This window comes from Pongo abelii, chromosome 2, assembly GCF_028885655.2.
Source record: "Pongo abelii isolate AG06213 chromosome 2, NHGRI_mPonAbe1-v2.0_pri, whole genome shotgun sequence".
NCBI lineage: Eukaryota > Metazoa > Chordata > Mammalia > Primates > Hominidae > Pongo > Pongo abelii.
The window spans coordinates 96,260,022-96,277,806 of NC_085928.1; the positions used below are offsets into that span (position 1 = coordinate 96,260,022).

Below are 17,785 nucleotides of genomic sequence, written 5' to 3' on the forward strand. Positions count from 1 at the left end.
TTTAGCAGGCTGAGACAGGAGAATCGCTTGAACCAGAGGTTGTAGTGGGCCGAGATCGTGCCATTGCACTCCAGCCTGGGCGACAGAGTGAGACTCCATCTCAAAAAAAAAGAAAAAAAAAAAAAGAATTCCAAACACAGATGTAGAGAGCACTGCACAGTGGACCTCCTGTACCCAGCTTTAACAACTATCAACTCACAGCTGGTCTTGTTTCACCTTCACTCCCGCCTCCTCCCCTTCCTGTATTATTTTGACACAAATCCTAGACCTCAGATTTTTTATCCACAATCACTATGTATCCTTAAAAGATACTTGCAAAGTACCCATAATATCGATACCACATAAAAAAAATAATTCCTTCATGTCAAATATTCAGTGTTCAAATTTTCAATTATCTTATAAATATCATGAATTTCTTACAGCACCTTAAGCTGCTGCTTTATCATGAATTTTTTGTTTGTTTGTTTGAGACAAAGTCTAGCTCTGTCACCAGGCTGGAGTGCAGTGGCGCCATCTAGGCTCACTGCAACCTCCGCCTCCCAGGTTCAAGCGATTTTCCTGCCTCAGCCTCCCAAGTAGCTGGGATTACAGGCACGCACCGCCATGCCCAGCTAATTTTTGTATTTTTGGTAAAGATGGGGTTTCACCACGTTGGCCAGGATGGTCTCGATCTCCTGACCTCGTGATCCACCCAACTCAGCCTCCCAAAGTACTGGGATTACATGCGTGAGCCACCACGCCTGGCTATCATGAATTTTTTTAACCATCAGTTTGAATAGGATCCAAATAAGGTCACATATTACAAATGGTTGCTAAGTCTCTTAAGTCTCATTTAATCTCCGGCTGTCTCTCCATCACTTCCTTTTCCTTGTTACCAATCTGTTAAAGACACTAGGTCATCTGTTACTATACTCTGGATTTCTATTCATTTCCCAACAATTTAGTTTAAGAAAAAATGGCCGTAGACTGTTATATAATAAGATAATCTTTCTGCCTAAAAAGAAAGTAAGGTAAAAATTATAAAGAATTACAAATAAATTTTAAAAGGTAGCCTTCCCACACTGCTCAGTAAGAAATGCAAAGCAAAGAAGATACACAGTTTAACTCAGCATAGAAAAAAGGCTAGAAATAAATACCTCAAACTTTGAAGGCAGGAATGAGATTGGCAGTTGGGAACTGAGTTTCAATTTTTATTTCATATATTTTTCTTTTGCTTAAGATTTACATAACAGTCAGGTTACGTAACTGATATAAGCAAATGGATTTAAACGTACACCTAATAGCTAAGCATGGTGGCTCATGCCTGTAATCCCAGCACTTTGGGGGGCCAAGGCAGGGGGATTGCTTGAGCTCAGGATTTTGAGACCAGCCTGGGCAACATGGCCAGGTTGGTCTCAAACTAAAATATTTAAAAAAATAAGCGAGACATGGTGGTACACACCTGTGGTCCCAGCTACTAGGGAAGCTGAGGAGGGAGAATCACTTGAGCCCAGAAGGTCAAGGCTGCAGTTAGCCGTGATGGCATCACGACACTCCACACTGAGAGAGAGAGAGTGAGACTCTATCTCAAAACGACAACAACAAAAATAAGCAAGTAAATAAACATGCACCTAAAATACTAAAAGTCCCACTTCGTCTGACTCCAGCAGCCTAAGAAACAACTTACTCTGCAGCTTGTCAAAGGTCTGGGCTTGGGTTGGTCATCTGTGGCTAACCATGGCTGGTTAGAAAGCTGAACCACACCCCCACTCTGTAAACTCCTGCGGAGCTTTGCTTACCATGAAAGGAGACAACTGGTACCCCTCTGATTACTCAGATAGAAGGGTGCTTAAGGATTGCTCCACAGTAAATGCTTCATAGAGAACTAGATTTTTACAAAGATTTCTGATTAGCTCATAGACGAATGCTTTTCACATAGCTAACCCTGCAAGGAAGCCCACCACAAAGATCTGTTTGTGGCTGGAGGTCCACCTCACCCCAGCCCTCTTTCCTTTCAACCCACTGGAACTAAGCAAGGTGGGGCTCAGTGAATGGATCAACAAATGCTAACTGGCTGGCAACTAGCATCTATTAAACAACCAGGAAATAAAAAATAAAACAACACTTTCAAATCTTTTAGAAACTAGAAGATGAAACGGTCTCTCTTCCTGGGCTCAGGTGGCAGAAATGAAGCAATGTGGTCACACAGAGAAGACCAAAACTGACCCTGGCTTTCGTCTCACCACATGACAGAGACATATCTCACAGCCCCACCCATGTGGCCTTATGACCCTGTCACCTAATATGACCATTTTGTCTTCCTACTTTAAAAAGCAAAGTGAGGCCACTTCCTCCTGAAAAATAAGCTGAATATAGGAATACCATATGATCCACCAGTTCCACTTCTGGGTATATCCCTAAAAGAAATGAAAACACGGTCTCAAACAGCACTTGTACACCCATGTTTTCATAGCAGCATTATTCACAATAGCCAAAAGAATGTAGCAACCCAAATGTCTATCAGCAGACGAATGGATAAGCAAAATGTGATATACATGTACAAAGGAATATTATTCAGCCTTAAAAAGGAATGAAATTCTAACACATGCTACAACATGGTGAACCCTGAAAACATGACAAATGAAGTAAGCCAGAGAAAAAAAGACAGCATATGATTCTACTTCTAGGAGGCACCTAACAGACAGCGTATGATTCCACTTCTAGGAGGTACCTAACAGACAGCATATGATTTCACTTCTAGGAGGTCCCTAGAATAAGCAAATTCAGAGAGACAGGGAGTAGAATAAAGGTTACCAGGAGCAGAGGGGAGGGGAGAATGGGGCGCTATTGTTTAACGAGTATGGAGTTTCAGTTTGGGAAGTTGAAAAAGTTCTGGAGATGGACAGCAGTGGCGGTTGCACAACAACATGAATACACTTAATGCCACACTTAAAAATGGTTAAAATAGTGAATTTTATGTTATGGATATTTTCCCACAATTAAAAAATGCAAAAAGCACACATATTAAAAAAAATTTTTTTTTAAAAAGGGTGTGTTTCCTCCACAAGCGCACCACACTTGCTAAGAGGCAGATGAAGGAAATGGCAATGACCAGCCACATTCCTGAACCATAACAAGTGATCATTTTCTAGAAAATAGCACCGTGAAAGGAAACCGTCTCACATTAACAACAGGGAAGCCGGATGGCCAGTGATAAGGTTATTACAAACATACACTATGCCTTGATTAGATTCAGTCCATTTGACCAATCTGGTTGACAAAGGATTTAATTGGTTGTTTGCAACTGTTTTGCCATTAAGGAAGCATAATCTTTAAAGTCAGAGATTCCTCATTCCAGCCACCACCTGTGGTATGCCTTAAAGAAAGCACTTTTTTTTTTTTTTTTGAGACGCAGTCTTGCTCTGTCGCCCAGGCTGGAGTGCAGTGGCGTGATCTCAGCTCACTGCAACCTCCGCCTCCCAGGTTCAAGCAATTCACCTGCCTCAGCCTCCCGAGTAGCTGGGACTACAGGCTTGTACCACCACGCCAAACTAATTTTTGTATTTTTAGTAGAGATGGGGTTTCACCTTGTTAGCCAGGATGGTCTCAATCTTCTGACCTCGTGATCTGCCTGCCACAGCCTCCCAAAGTGCTAGGATTACAGGCGTGAGCCACCAAGCCAGGCCAAAGAAAGCACTTTTAAAGAAAGTGAGGACACGCCAGCCTTCAAGTGACTGTGAATGGGAGGAAGGCTTTGAAGTCCCTAGTCCCTACATAACACAAGTGATGTCACAGACCTCACAACCCACTGCAAACAGAAACTCAAATGGTAAGGGGTTTGTTCCAGAACTATCTGCCAGTCTAAATCATGCCCAAAAAGTCAGATGAGAAGACCCGGCCACTGAGGTGAGAACAGCACATGGTCAGCATCACTGCCCTAGCCATGTGTCGTCTTAAGAATAAGCGGATTGGGAGGCTGAGCCGGGCAGATCACCTGAGGCCAGGAGTTGGAGACCAGCCTGGCCAACATGGTGAAACCCCATCTCTACTAAAAATACAAAAATTAGCCAGGCATGGTGGTGGCTGCCTGTAATCCCAGCTACTCGGGAGGCTGAGGCAGGAGAATCGCTTGAACCCAGGAGGCAGAGGTTGCAGTGAGCTGAGATCGTGCCACTGCACTCCAGCCTGGGTGACAGAGCGAGACTCTGTCTCAAAAAAAAAAAAAAAGACTAAGCTGATACCAAGCAGGAAAATATTTTATTCAAAGGGAACATATGTAGGGAAGGAACATCCTACAAGACACATGCCCTTAACTATTCAGAAAGTCAGTGTCATTTAAAAAAAAAAAAAAAAAAGTTTGGGGAAATTATTTAGCATGAAAAGAGTCTAAAGAGAAATAACAAACAAATGTAGTAAGTGAACCTTAATCAGATCTTAGTTTGTAAAACAGCAACAACTATAAAAGACAATCTTAGGACAATAGAGAAATTCCAACACAAACTGAATATTAGATTATATGAAACTATTGTTAATTTTCTTACATGTGGCAATGAATACTGTGGTTATGCAAGAGGATATCCTATTCTTAGGAGAAGCTTAGTGATGTACTGAGGACAGAACTGTCACCATGCTTGCAACTTATTTTCAAATAATTCAGCAATCATACACATGAACACATATGCAAACACACACAAAGGGCAAGAGAAAACTATTAAGCTAGAATGGTAACAACTGTCAATTCTGGGAGAAGATATACAGAATACTGTGTGTATAACTATTATCCCACTGGGATAACATTTTCTTTCTCTTTTTTTTTTTGAGATGGAGGCTCACGCACTCTGTCACCCAGGCTGGAGTGCAGTGGCAAGATCTCGGCTCACTGCAACCTCTGCCTCCTGGGTTCAAGCGATTCTCCTGCCTCAGCCTCCTGAATAGCTGGGATTACAGGCACCCACCACTATGCCTGGCTAATTTTTGTATTTTTTGTAGAGACGGGGTTTCACCATGTTGGCCAGGCTGGTCTCCAACTCCTGACCTCAGGTGATCTGCCCACCTCGGCCTCCCAAAATGCTGGGATTATAGGCATGAACCACCACACCCGGCCGATATTTTCTTAATTATGAAAAATGAGAAATAAAATGCACTCCTTCCCCTCCCCCATAGAAAAGGCGTTAAGTTGTATCTGGCCATGTTGATCTTCACCAGAAACCACACTTTGCAGCCACGTAACTCTTCTCTTCACAAAGCTAGTGTGCTTGAAGTCAGGTGCCAATCACAACACCAAATGCCTTGAAATGGCTTCTACCGACTATAATGTTCTGAGCAGAACGGTGTTCCGCAGCTGCCTCGCAGTCATAAACAGGATGTCTTAGCAAGGAAGTATCTGCCAGGGGTTAACAATAGCTCCCACTTCGGCTGGAAATCTGAGGCAGCCTTAGCATAACAGAAGGAGAAATGAACCAACAGCCAGATGGCCCACCCGTATCACTGACTGTGGTGATCTGGGGCAAGACCAAACTCCCCCGACTCCCTACGCCGTGATTCCTCTTCTGAAAAATGGGAGCAATGGGCTACTGCACTAAAATCACCAAGCAGCAAATTTGCTCTTTCCATCTAAAGCAGAAACATTTCTTAAAGCCTTAGAAAAACAAGGCAGAATAAAACAGTCATAAAATGTGTTATAAAGGAGGCTTGGGGTATCTTTGAGGATTACACCCATCTATTTTTGATTCTAAGAACATCACTCTTGAAGCCATGAAATCATCTCTAACACCAGAGGACATGTCTCCAATACAACACCAGAGGACCAGCACTCACCTCTGCCATAGGCCCTGGCTTTCTTCGGGTTGAGTTTGGGTTTGAGAGGAGCCCCCGGCTTGAGCTTGGCTTTGGGGAACTGGGACAGGTAAGTCATAACTGAGTGCTCGTCCACATCCGGGTGAATGATTTCTTCAGGAGTGATGACCTAGGATAATGACATGGTGGATGAACACCCAGAACACATCACTTTGCAACTATTGAAGTGTTTGCAAATGCCTCTTAAACCAAGCACTACACATATTAAGAAACTGAGTCAGCTTCTCAATTAAGTGAAATTACATTAAACCAACACACCAATATCAGTGTTTTTAACTATTTTGAGAAATTGCAGACCCCTTTGAAAGCTAGGGGCCCCTCTCCAAAAAATTCTGCAAGTAACTTCCAAAAGTTCATTGTCCTCCCCATTCCCCAAAAGTCCATTTACTCCTCTGGTCAAACCTTTCAAAAATGATAAAAGGATAAGCTATAGCAAGTCAGGAAAATGAAGAAACAAGCACACATGGGATTAGAGCATGTTACAAAAAAGTGCACAGGTTAACCAGCTTTTTCCTTTGCTTGTATACTCATGGTCTGTATCTGTATTAACTCTGCTCATTAAAAAAGGTAAATAAAAAAGAAACAACATGTAAATATTAGATATGTGATCTCAATATATTAGGAGCCATTAAAAAATAGGGAAGCCAGGCGTGGTGGCTCATGACTGTAATCCCGTCACTTTAAGAGGCCAAGACAAATCACTTGAGGTCAGGAGTTCAAGACCAGCCTGGCCAACATGGTGAAACCCAGTCTCTACTAAAAACACAAAAATTAGCCCAGTGTGGTGGCAGACACCTGTAATCCCAGCTACTAGGGAGGCTGAGGCAGGAGGAGGGCTTGAACCCAGCAGGTGGAGGTTTCAGTGAGCTGAGATCATGCCACTGCACTCCAGCCTGGGTAACAGAGGAGTGAGATGCGGTCTCTTAAAAAAAAAAAAAAGCCAGGTGCAGTAGCTCACGCCTGTAATCCCAGCACTTTGGGAGGCCGAGGTGCGTGGATCACGAGGTCAGGAGTTCGAGACAAGCCTGGCCAACATGGTGAAACCCCGTTTCTACTAAAAATACAAAATTAGCCAGGCATGGTGGCATACACCCACAGTCCCAGCGACTCGGGAGGCTGAGGCAGGAGAATCGCTTGTACCTAGGAGGCAGAGGTTGCAGTGAGCCGAGATCGTGCCACTGTACTCCAGCCTGTGTGACGGAGTCAAAAAAAAAAAAAAAAAAAAAAAAAAGGGAATGGGTGAATTTCTCTTGATATTCAGTTTAGGAGCAAGACTAGACCCATCCTGGACAGGCGACTTCCCTGAAGGTGCCACCACCTCAGTTTCAGTACCATCATCTGACCCAGCCCTATACAGCATGCAGAGTCCCCCCTGCCTCCAGTAATGGTGCTAAGGAGGTTAAATCACACTTCCTCAGATGAACAGAGGCTCTGTCTTATGGACCAGGTTAACCATGTGCAATGAACAACAGATGTGTCCAACTTCCCTCCCCATGTGATAAAAAGCACCAGAAAACATTCTGACCATTAGCCTGCAGGAACAAAAGAGCTACTTGGGTTTGAACAGTCGCCTTCAATACATTCCATAAAAAGTAGGATGTGTGTCGATTTGGCATTTCTTCCCGGCAGCTCCTTCAACAACTTCACCCGTGCCAACATCACATGAATGTAAAAAGGAGACGGTTTAGGTTTAAGCGGAGATGAAAAACACACCACACCACTTCCTGAGGGTGGACGAGCCAAGAAACCAATGAGCCATGTAAGAGAGACATGACTCCAAAACCAAACCAAAGAAACAGGCATGTTTTTCTACCTTCCAAGGGACCCTGTTACAAAATACACTGAACTCAGACCTCAATGCAGCCTATAGTGATGCCATCAGTCCCACGGCACTGGCTACCTGCAATCTTCCCTGGCTAGCCTTTGGACACGGGACTCATGGTGCCTAACTGTTAGAGGGAGTTTCTGGAAAGAAAACACTGGTTTTCCTCCCAGCTAGGAAGATCAGACTTCAACCAAGCAATAGGACTACTGTAGATGGTATCCAAGACTTATTTGATTTCTGAGTTCTCTTGTTATATTCCTGTGATAGGATTATGGGTGATAGAGATTCTTCCACAGTTTCCATTAATGGTGGATTATCCTGGCTTACATGTTTTTAAAAGTTTTAAGTCGGCCAGGCACAGTGGCTCACGCCTGTAATCCCAGCACTTTGGGAGGCCGAGGCAGGCAGATCACGAGGTCAGGAGTTCGAGACCAGCCTGACCAATATGGTAAAACCCTGTCTCTACTAAAAATACAAAAATTAGCCAGGTGTGGTGGCGCGCACCTATAATCCCAGCTACTCAGGAGGCTGAGGCAGGAGAATTGCTTGAACCCGAGAGGCGGAGGTTGCAGTGAGTGGAGGTTGCATTGCACTCCAGCCTGGGCGACAGAGCGAGACTCCATCTCAAAAAAAAAAAAAAAAAAAGTTTTAAGTCCTGTGACTTTTCTTAAGCTATTGGATTAAAATTACCTTTTAAAATGTAGATTGAAAAATGGTCAAATACTATCAATTTCTTATGGCTCAACCTAATAGTTAGGGTCCATATTTGTAGTCTGGGGTTTAATGGTAGTCTTCAAAATATTTAGAGAAGAAACACTAGAAAATTTGCCAGTGTGTGACAAAGAAGAGTGACATGAAAATTTCTGGATGATATACATTAAACCAACACACTAAGATCTATAAGCACTTGAGTCAATGAGAACCTACTATTATTATGGGTAAACTGAGGAAGATGAGAGAGCATCACAGGCAATGCTCTCTGAAGTCTCAATACCAAGAAGGTCGGGCTGCCTGACCTGGGACGGCATCCACAGAACAAGCCAGTGGGTGAGGGCAGCCTCACAGGACCTGGCACACTTGTGCATACCTGTGGGACACCCAGCCAGTCATCTGCCTGCTGCATGGCTTCTCGTGCATTATCCACAGGCTTCTGCGGGTCCCAGGATTCCCAGTCTGGGCACAGACCTGTTAACAGAACACAAAAGATTCTTTTAGCATTAGCTGACCAAAGAGATTAAAGGAAACCATGTGCCTAAACTAACCCATTTGTTCTTTTAGTTCAGAGAATGATTTTTTCCTAAAATCTGAGCGAATCATATATTTAATAGGCAAAAAGTATCACAGGTATGAGTGCGCCAGTGTGTAAACTATCCTCCATTACTGAGACTTCTCCTGCGGGTGCTATGTTCTTGCATGAAGATGGGGATTATCCATTCCTTGAAGGAGTGGTGTTAAAAAATAAACAAAGCTTGGAAAAAACCTGGTGCCTTTATGCAGGAGGGTTTTTTTTTTTTTTTTTTTTTTTTTTACTCTATTCCTGGATATATCTAAAAAGTCTAGAATAGCATCCTGTGTGATTCAAAAATCCACTTGCTCAAAAGCACAAACCTAGAATTATCTTAAAAGCCTTTGTAAGCACATGAGGTAAAGGACTACAGTAAAAACTCCCAGGTTTAAATTGGAAAGAGGTATCCTAAAATGTGTCCTTAAATGGAAGTAAAGAAGAGGATATTAGGAAATCAATTAATGCTGCACTTTGAATTTTTCCTGGATGACACCAACTTATAGGCTCTCAATTAAGAATGAGGCCTTCAGCCCTCCCGTACCCAACTGACACTAGTTCTGCTTTGAGTATGTCAAGAACCACTAACTAACTAAATACTAATGTGCCCAGTAAATACAGAATACACAGTAAATGGAAAATATGACTAATACCTTTTTTTTTATTAAAATCAACTTTAGGGGGTGTGTGTAAACTCTGACTCTGGTCTTTCTACTGAGTGTGTACCAGCAAACTCTACCCATCAATCTAAACCCTCCAGTGGGAATAATTACAACCTTCATATACACTCAACCACTAAGAAATGAGCAGCCCATCAAGGGTGGAAAAGGCTCCAACTGGATCCTGACCAAATGCTATTTCACAGCAATACAGAAACAAAGGGTGGAGAATACCATATATAGTCAAACCAGTGGTTAATAAAAATGGGTACTTTCCACTCCATGGAAGTTTTTAGATTTTCATGCCAAGCCAACATAGGACCAAATGTTTCTCCAAATCCAACGAGAAACTGAGCACCAATGTGGGAAGACACAGGATTTTGGAGTCTGGAAGCTAAACCCAAGTCTTGCTTCTAAGCACCAACTCCTTCATTGGAATTTGGATGAAAGACTCAACTTGATGCTCAAACATGTCTATGGATACACCTAGAAAATCTGCCCTTGGAAGGGTACACAGAGCCAGTTTTAGTTTCCTTAGCCGTCTTACAATGGGCTAAGACCTGGAGAAATACGCCAATCAAAGCAAAGATAGCATTCCCATTGAAAACCAGAATGTTTGGGACCCACACCCCCCCATCCTGGACAGATGGTTTAGGCAGCCCTGGGCACCTACCTGGAGCACAGCTGTCTACCAGGGCTCCGAGGGCTTTGCCGTCTTGCCAGTTCTGGTTAAAGTTGGTGATGGGCAAGTAGGGGATCTTGTTCTGAATCCACCCCAGCAGCCTCTGCTTTGGCGTCTGCTTCTTGGCATCATCATCCCCTTCATCCTCCCACACGGGCATGGAGATGGAGTAGTGGAGGATCAGCGTCCACACCAGACCCAAGATGAGCTTCAGGTTCCCATCCACAATGGCTTTGCTATCTGGGGAGAGAGGCACAGGCTTGGTCATTCCTTTGGGTTACACAAGTGTAAATTATGCTTCTTATATAAATGTAAACGGAGTCTTCAACTATTAGAGAACCATAATGAGATATTTAAGAGTAAAAGGATGTAATGCTGAAATTTGCTTCAAAACACTTGAGGACAAGAACAGATGAAATATGATTCCAAAATGCTGTTAACGGATGTCACTGGATCATGAGTTCATGAGCATGTAAGATACCACTGTCTCTACTTTTGTATATGCCTAAAATTTTCCCTAATAATGGCCGGGTGCAGTGGCTCACTCCTGTGACCCCAGCACTTTTGGGAGGCCGAGGAAGGAGGACTGCTTTGAGCTCAGGAGTTCAAGACCAGCCTGGGCAACATGGCGAAACTCCCTTCTACCAAAAAAAAAAAAAATTAGCCGAGCATGATGGCTCACTCCTGTAGTCCCAGCTACTCAGGAGAATGAGGTTGGAGGATCGCTTGAGCCCGGGAAGTGAAAGTTACAGAGAGCTGAGGTCACGCCACTGCACTCCAGCCTGGGCAACAGAGTGAGACCCTGTCTCAAAAATTGAAAGAAATCATTTCACAAATATAGACGATAAAAAGGAGTGACTGCATCCCAGAGGTAACAACCTGCTAACCTGGTAGTATACAGCCTACCAGATTGTGTGTGTATGCGTGTGTGCACGTGTGTATGTGTATACATGCATGTGTGTTTGCTGCCTGAATTCATGTTATTCAATAGGTAGAAATTTTTTTCTTTTCATTAATCATTATGTCCTAGACATCTTTTCCCTATAAAAAGTTTGTTTCTGTTTACATTCCTATCTATAGATTTAAGAGGCCAGTTAGTTATCCCTGCAAATCTCACCAATGCTGGGTGTTATCAATCATTTTCATATTTGCTATTCTGACACGTCAGTCATTCTTAAGAGTAAGCCGTGACACAAATGTGTCCTGTTGTGAGGAGGATAAGCAACCAGCCAAAATCATGGCCCCTTTCTAGTCCTTCCCTTGCTTAACAGAACATGCCATGCCATGCCCCTGGCCAGCACCTTCCAGGAGTCTCATTGCCATTTGTTTCCACTTCCCCTGCCCTTGCCTTCTCTGCAGCTATCCATCTCCCGCACCCCCTGCAACTTTTTCTCTCTCTCTCCATTTCCCTATACCCACTCTCCACCAAAGATACTCTGTAGCCAGCTCCCATTCTACCAGGACCCCAAGCTACAAACATGGGCACTATCCTGGACTCCTCCTCTTCAACTCTTGGTATAGTTTCCACAATGTGTCAATTCTATCCCTACCTAACTCTTTTGGCAAACCCTTTTCTACACCCTCCCAATAAACATTTTTGTCTTTGACAGCCTTGAAGCTGAATCACTGTTCACTTAACCCCAGAACCATCTTTCTCATCAGGTACCTCTGTGCTCCCAAATTCACCAGGGTCCCCACTGCACACAGTCAGCTCCTTAAACATAAAGCACCTCAGAACCTACATAACCCCCATCCAATCTGCTTTCCACTCTTGCCACTCCCACCCACCATACTGCAGGCTCAAAGACTCCTTGTTCCTGGACTACATCTTGCCCTGAGCCCCTGGACCTCTTCATGTGTTCTCTATCCCTTTGATGGGAAGACCTTCACCCATCCTCCCGTGGGATAACTCCTGGTTCATCATTCTGACACCAGATTCTACAGCCGGTGGCACTTCACTTTCCACCAGCATTTATGTATGAGTTCCTTGGCCTCCCACCTCACTCCAGAACTGAGACTGCTTGTTGGGGAGCGACTGAGCTATCTGCATCTTGGTGTCTCCCCAGCCACCCACCAAGAGCCACCTGAATGCTGGTTGAACACATGCCAAATTACACTTAATGAAACCCAACTACAACCACATGAAAAGCATACTCACATGCTGATAAGGGGTGCATGGGATGCCACTCAAAACTGAAAGGGTGAGAGCTTTATTTTTTTTAATTAACCTGATTATTGTTATATCCTCTTGCAACAAAAGACCCTCTTTAAGAGCCCACACCCAAACCATCAGAGAGAAATCATCAGAATTTAATTAATTAAATTAATCAGAATTGCAGTTGCAGATTCAGTCATAATAAAACTCGATCATCTAACCCGGAAAAAACAAAGAGTATCATGGAGTGGCTGGTAAGAAAAACTAATTCAAGCAATCCTCACTCAAAGTTAAGGTTCCCAACGACTTTCTCTATAATGAATTGTATAAATAATAACTTCGAAGCAGGACTGTCTACATAATTCATGGGGCTCAAAGAAAAATGAAAATACAGGGTTCCTTGTCTAAAACTTAAGAACTTCACACCAACATCCATTTTCTACTCCCCAAATGTATCACTAACGTTTAAGCCAGGCCCCTAAATACAGGAAACAGATACAAATTCACTGTGTTTTCTTGTAATTTAGCTCAAGAATTGCTTTCACTACCCACTTCCTCAAATTCCCATCCTTTGCCATGTGTTGCTGTCTTTAACTGTTTGAATCTAGCTTCACACACAGCCTCTTGCTTTTTTTAGTTTCTCTTCTTCACTCTCTTTTGCAAGTATGAGTCTTGTTAATCCTGGGGAGGATAATCTGATTTTGGAATCATTTCCCAGCTCATTTCTCAGTATTACCAGAAGTTACATCAAATTTAACTCCTAGGGGAGCAAGACCTGCCTGCCTCTAGACCAGTGGTTCTCAAAATTTAGCAGGTGTCAGAATCATCTGAAGGACCTGTTAAACCACAGAATGCTGGGCTCACTTTTAAAGTTTCTGATTTAACAGGCCTGGGGTGAAACAGGAGAATTTGAATTTCCAATAAATTCATAGGTAATGCTGATGCTCTTGGTCTGGGTCATAAGAGTAATTCTGATCATTCCATATTCTGTTTGTCATCTCCTTTACCGAAAGCCTTTATATCATGGGTTCTTCCTGAGTGTGGGGAAAACCTGTGCCTTTATTCTAACCAATAGAAAAATGGCAGAGGTGACGGGCTATTACTCCCATGACCATATTATGATGCATGAAACTCCACTTTAGCAGACAGGAGACAGGTTCTCTTGCTGGCTGTGAGGAAACAGGCAGCCGTGTTATGAACTGCCTATGCAGAAGCCTTCATGGCAGAGATATGAGCGTAGCCTCTAAAACCTGAGGTTAGCCTCCAAGCAACAGCTAGTAAAAAGCTGGGACCTGTCAGTGGGACAATCACACGGAAATGGATTCTTTTAAAAACCTGAATGAACCTGAATGAATCTGAATGAAGTGGATTTTTCCTTAGTTAGGCATTCAGATGAAAACACACCCTAGATGGCACCTTCCTTGTAGTCTCGTGAGACCCGGAGCAGAGGACCTGGTCTTAAGCCATGGCTGGACTCCTGGCCCACAGAAACTGTGAGACAATAAATAAGTGTTGTTCGAAACTACAACTCCCCAGTGCCAAAAAAAAAAAAAAAATTAAGAACTTCAAGACAGCAACAGCAGAGCAATAAACCAAGTACAGGGCCCTTCTGAGCACACAGGTCATGTGGGCATGAAGCCAGCCCTCCTTTTGAGGTCCTGTGGTCAATCAAGGAGCAATGGTCTGCATAAAACTCCAGGCCCTGCACAGAACTTGGTTTTCCAAGGAATCCACCCCACAGGACCAGACATTTCCTGAGCTGGAAGTCCTTGACCATGACTGAATTTTTTGGATTAGCTATCCTGTTATTTGGTTGTTGTTTTGAAGTGCTATTGATTACGGAGTTACTACCTACTGATTATCAGAAATTCCAGATCAAACAAGTTTCCACGCCAATTTCCTTTAAGTTAAAGGGAGAAGAGCAATCTTCAAAAGGGTAAACAATAAATAAATAAATAAATAAATAAATAGTGGGTATACTGTCAGGGTAATGGTGGTGGCCAGGCACCCTCAAGGCATTGATCTCTTGCACCAGGAGGGATTGGATGGAGCTATGAAGTCTCATCCAGCCACAGGCATTAGTCTGCAAAACTCAAACTTTCCCAAGTTATATGTTAAATGCTTTTCAAAAGCAGACTTGCAGATTTGATTCACAAACCTAACATGAAATCATTAACATGAAATCAGCTTGCTCTATTTTTACCCAGCTTACACATGCTAGTCTACAGGAATGAGACACAAGTCTTTTTCGAAAAAATGTTGGGGGAAATATGACCCAGTTGAAGTCTGAGCCCAATTTACAAAAAATACAATGCCCAGAATTTCTGTTTCCAATTGGATTCAAGGTGGGTGTCCACACGGGAAAGCCCCCTTTATGGTCTCATTGGGATAAATGATACCTTCCTTCTGCTATTTTAAGGACTAGAGAGAGAGCAGTTCTCATTCCAAAACTGATTTTGACAGGTGAAGGTTCAAACGCTTCACCAAACTCTTGGAACAATAAAAAGATGGCGACTTGCCCAAAGACCTCCAGGTTCCCATCCACATGAAATAGGAGACTCCCCAAGCCTCGAAAGTGAAATGTTACACAGCATCACAGGGTCAACAACATCTGACCATCACGTAGATGAGACACTTTTCAGACCTGAACGTGCTCTGCAATGTTTAAGCCGAGGGTAAAACATGGAGCAGAACCTTAAGAGGAGGAAAAGGCCAGATGAGCCGGAAGCCTTTCAGCAGGATTCCATGTGAAGACTTGCTCAAGGGCCTTTTTTGGGAATAAATAAACCAACGCCTACTAGGTCCGCCTAACCACCTAGAATCTGCTTAGATTTCAGTGGGTTGGAATTGGGCCATGGGTTTCTCCTCCCCAAATCCAGCCAATAACAATTCCCACATAACTGGTCTTGGCTCTGGACAACCCTGACCCTCAAACCACATACATTTTCTCGAACTACTTAAAATTTACTCAGTGTTGCTTATAAGTGAGCAGGGTGGGTGTGTTTTGTTTCGTTTTGTTTTCTTTTTAATAGCTAGAAATTTAATTTGAGCTACTCCAAATTCTGGGATGGAATGTTTTCATGTCACTTCTGTAAATCAGTTCTCTCGTCCTGGTGAAGGAGTATTCTAGAATGGATGCATTTACGGGGGTGGAAACCGGCTATTTTTAGGCAATCTTCAGAAGCATCTTGGAAACATCTTCTTTGTGGATGAGTTCCCCAGAGGTCAGGGAGATGGTGGCCTTTTACCTCTCTACTCACATCAGGAGGGCCCAGATCCACGCAACCACGTGTATGCCTACTACATTCCTGCACCAAACCATCCAGGGAGTTCCCGGAGGTCAGTTCCAGCAGCTTCTCTCCTGGTTGTTACTGATTAACCAGGGTGGCAGAGGTGGTAGCCCATGAGGAGAGGCATGGACAGACACTATTCCATATTTTTGCCCTCCTGGGAAGGAATAGGTCATCCTTTGGCCACAATGCAGGTAGCTGCTGAGTCAGAAATAGCCAACAAAGTGACGGTAAAAATTAAGGAGAGGCCAGGCATGGTGGCTCACACTTGTAATCTCAACACTTTGGGAGGCCAAGGCAGGAGGATCACTTAAAGTCAGGAGTTCGAGACCAGCCTGGCTAACACGGTGAAACCCCGTCTCTACTCAAAATACAAAAATTAGCTGGGTATGGTGGTGTGTGCCTGTAATCCCAGCTACTTCGGTGGCTGAAGCACAAGAATCTCTTGAACCTGGGAGCCAGAGGCTACAGCGAGCCAAGATCGCCCCACTGCACTCCAGCCTGGGAGACAGAGGGAGACTCTGTCTAAAAAAAAAAAAAAAGAATCAAGGAGAGATAGGGGTGTGCAGGCCGGGCGGTTCATCTCTGTAATCCCAGCACTATGGGAAGCTGAGACAGGAGGATAGCTCAAGCCCAGGAGTTCAAGACCAGAGCCTGGGCAACATAGGGACACCCTGTCCCTACAAATAATAAAAAAAATTAGTCAGGTGTAGTGGTCCATGCCCATTACTACCAACTACTTGAAAGGCTGAGACAGGAGGATTGCTTGAGCCAGAAGATCGAGGCTGCAGTGAGCCATGATCACGCCACTGCACTCCAAGCTGGGCAACAAAGTAAGACTCTGTCTCAAAAAAAAAAAAAACCGAGAGAGAGAGAGAGCCTGTAATCCCAGCACTTTGGGAGGCCGAGGCAGGCAGATCACGAGGTCAGGAGTTCGAGACCATCCTGGCCAACATGGTGAAACCCAGTCTCTTCTAAAAATACAAAAATTTGCTGGGCGTGGTGGCATGTGCCTGTAGTCCCAGCTACTCGGGAGGCTGAGGCAGGAGAATCGCCTGAACCCAGGAGGCAGAAGTTGCAGTGAGCCAAGATGGCACCACTGCACTCCAGCCTGGGTGACCAAGCGAGACTCCATCTCAAAAAAAAAAAAAAAGAGAGAGAGAGAGATGGGGTGTGTGCTTGACACAAGTTACCAAGGCCACACACACTTGCACTAAGACTTGGCCATCTGGGGAACAGGATGCCATGCACTGTGCACTCTGCCCCCTCATCTCTACCACCCGGAGAGGCTACATGGTAGAGGGGTTGCAAACACAGGCTCAGGAACCAGTAGCTTGACTAGATACGTTGGTTTCAACAATCCATCTCTGAACCTTATTTTTCCTCATCTACCAAATAGAAATGGCCATGGTCAACTACTTCCCAGGGCTGTTGTAAGGAGTAGGTAGGTTAGAGAATGCCAAGTGTCGGCCGGGCACAGTGACTCACGCCTGTAATCCTGGCACTTTGAGAGGCCGAGGCAGGCGGATCACTGAGGTCAAGAGTTCGAGACCAGCCTGGCCAACATGGTGAAACCCTGTCTCCACTAAAAATAAAAAAATTAGCAGGGCATAATGGCAGGTGCCTGTAATCTCAGCTACTTGGGAGGCTGAGGCATGAAAATCACTTGAACCCAGGAGGCGCGGTTGCAGTGATCCGAGATCACACCACTGCACTCCAGCCTGGGCAACAGAAAGAGACTCTGTCTCAAAAAAAAAAAAAAAAAAAGAAAGAAAGAAAGAAAGAGTCAAGCACAATGCCTGTCTCACAGTTGGCTGCTTAATAATGTTCCCTCCATCTTCTCCATCCTCATTTTCCTAATACTTAAGTACCTGCTATGTGCCAAACACTCTTCCCTAGGGCCAGACATCCACAAGCCATACTCCAAGTGTTTTGTGCAAGCAGCAAGAAATGAAAAGAAGTATCTTGTGAATTAACAGGTGGTTGAAATGTTCAATTTGTCACTTCTCTGAGCCAAGCAATTAATTAGGAGGGCCATGACTGCCACCTCCAAGGCC

The 17,785-nt window shown here is 44.0% G+C and overlaps 1 protein-coding gene across 3 annotated transcripts in view; it reads right to left on the reverse strand.

Moving 5' to 3' along the window:
* The window catches only part of FLNB (filamin B), a 164,882-nt gene that overhangs the window by 85,757 nt on the left and 61,340 nt on the right, over window positions 1–17,785 (reverse strand). For all 3 annotated transcript variants that reach the window (XM_063722021.1, XM_063722023.1, XM_063722022.1), the window contains exons 2-4: window positions 10,275–10,523; window positions 8,748–8,845; window positions 5,797–5,944 (exon numbers count right to left, since the gene is read on the reverse strand). In XM_063722021.1, the coding sequence (XP_063578091.1) occupies window positions 5,797–5,944; window positions 8,748–8,845; window positions 10,275–10,523 (495 nt within the window). The remainder of the gene's footprint in view (window positions 1–5,796; window positions 5,945–8,747; window positions 8,846–10,274; window positions 10,524–17,785) is intronic.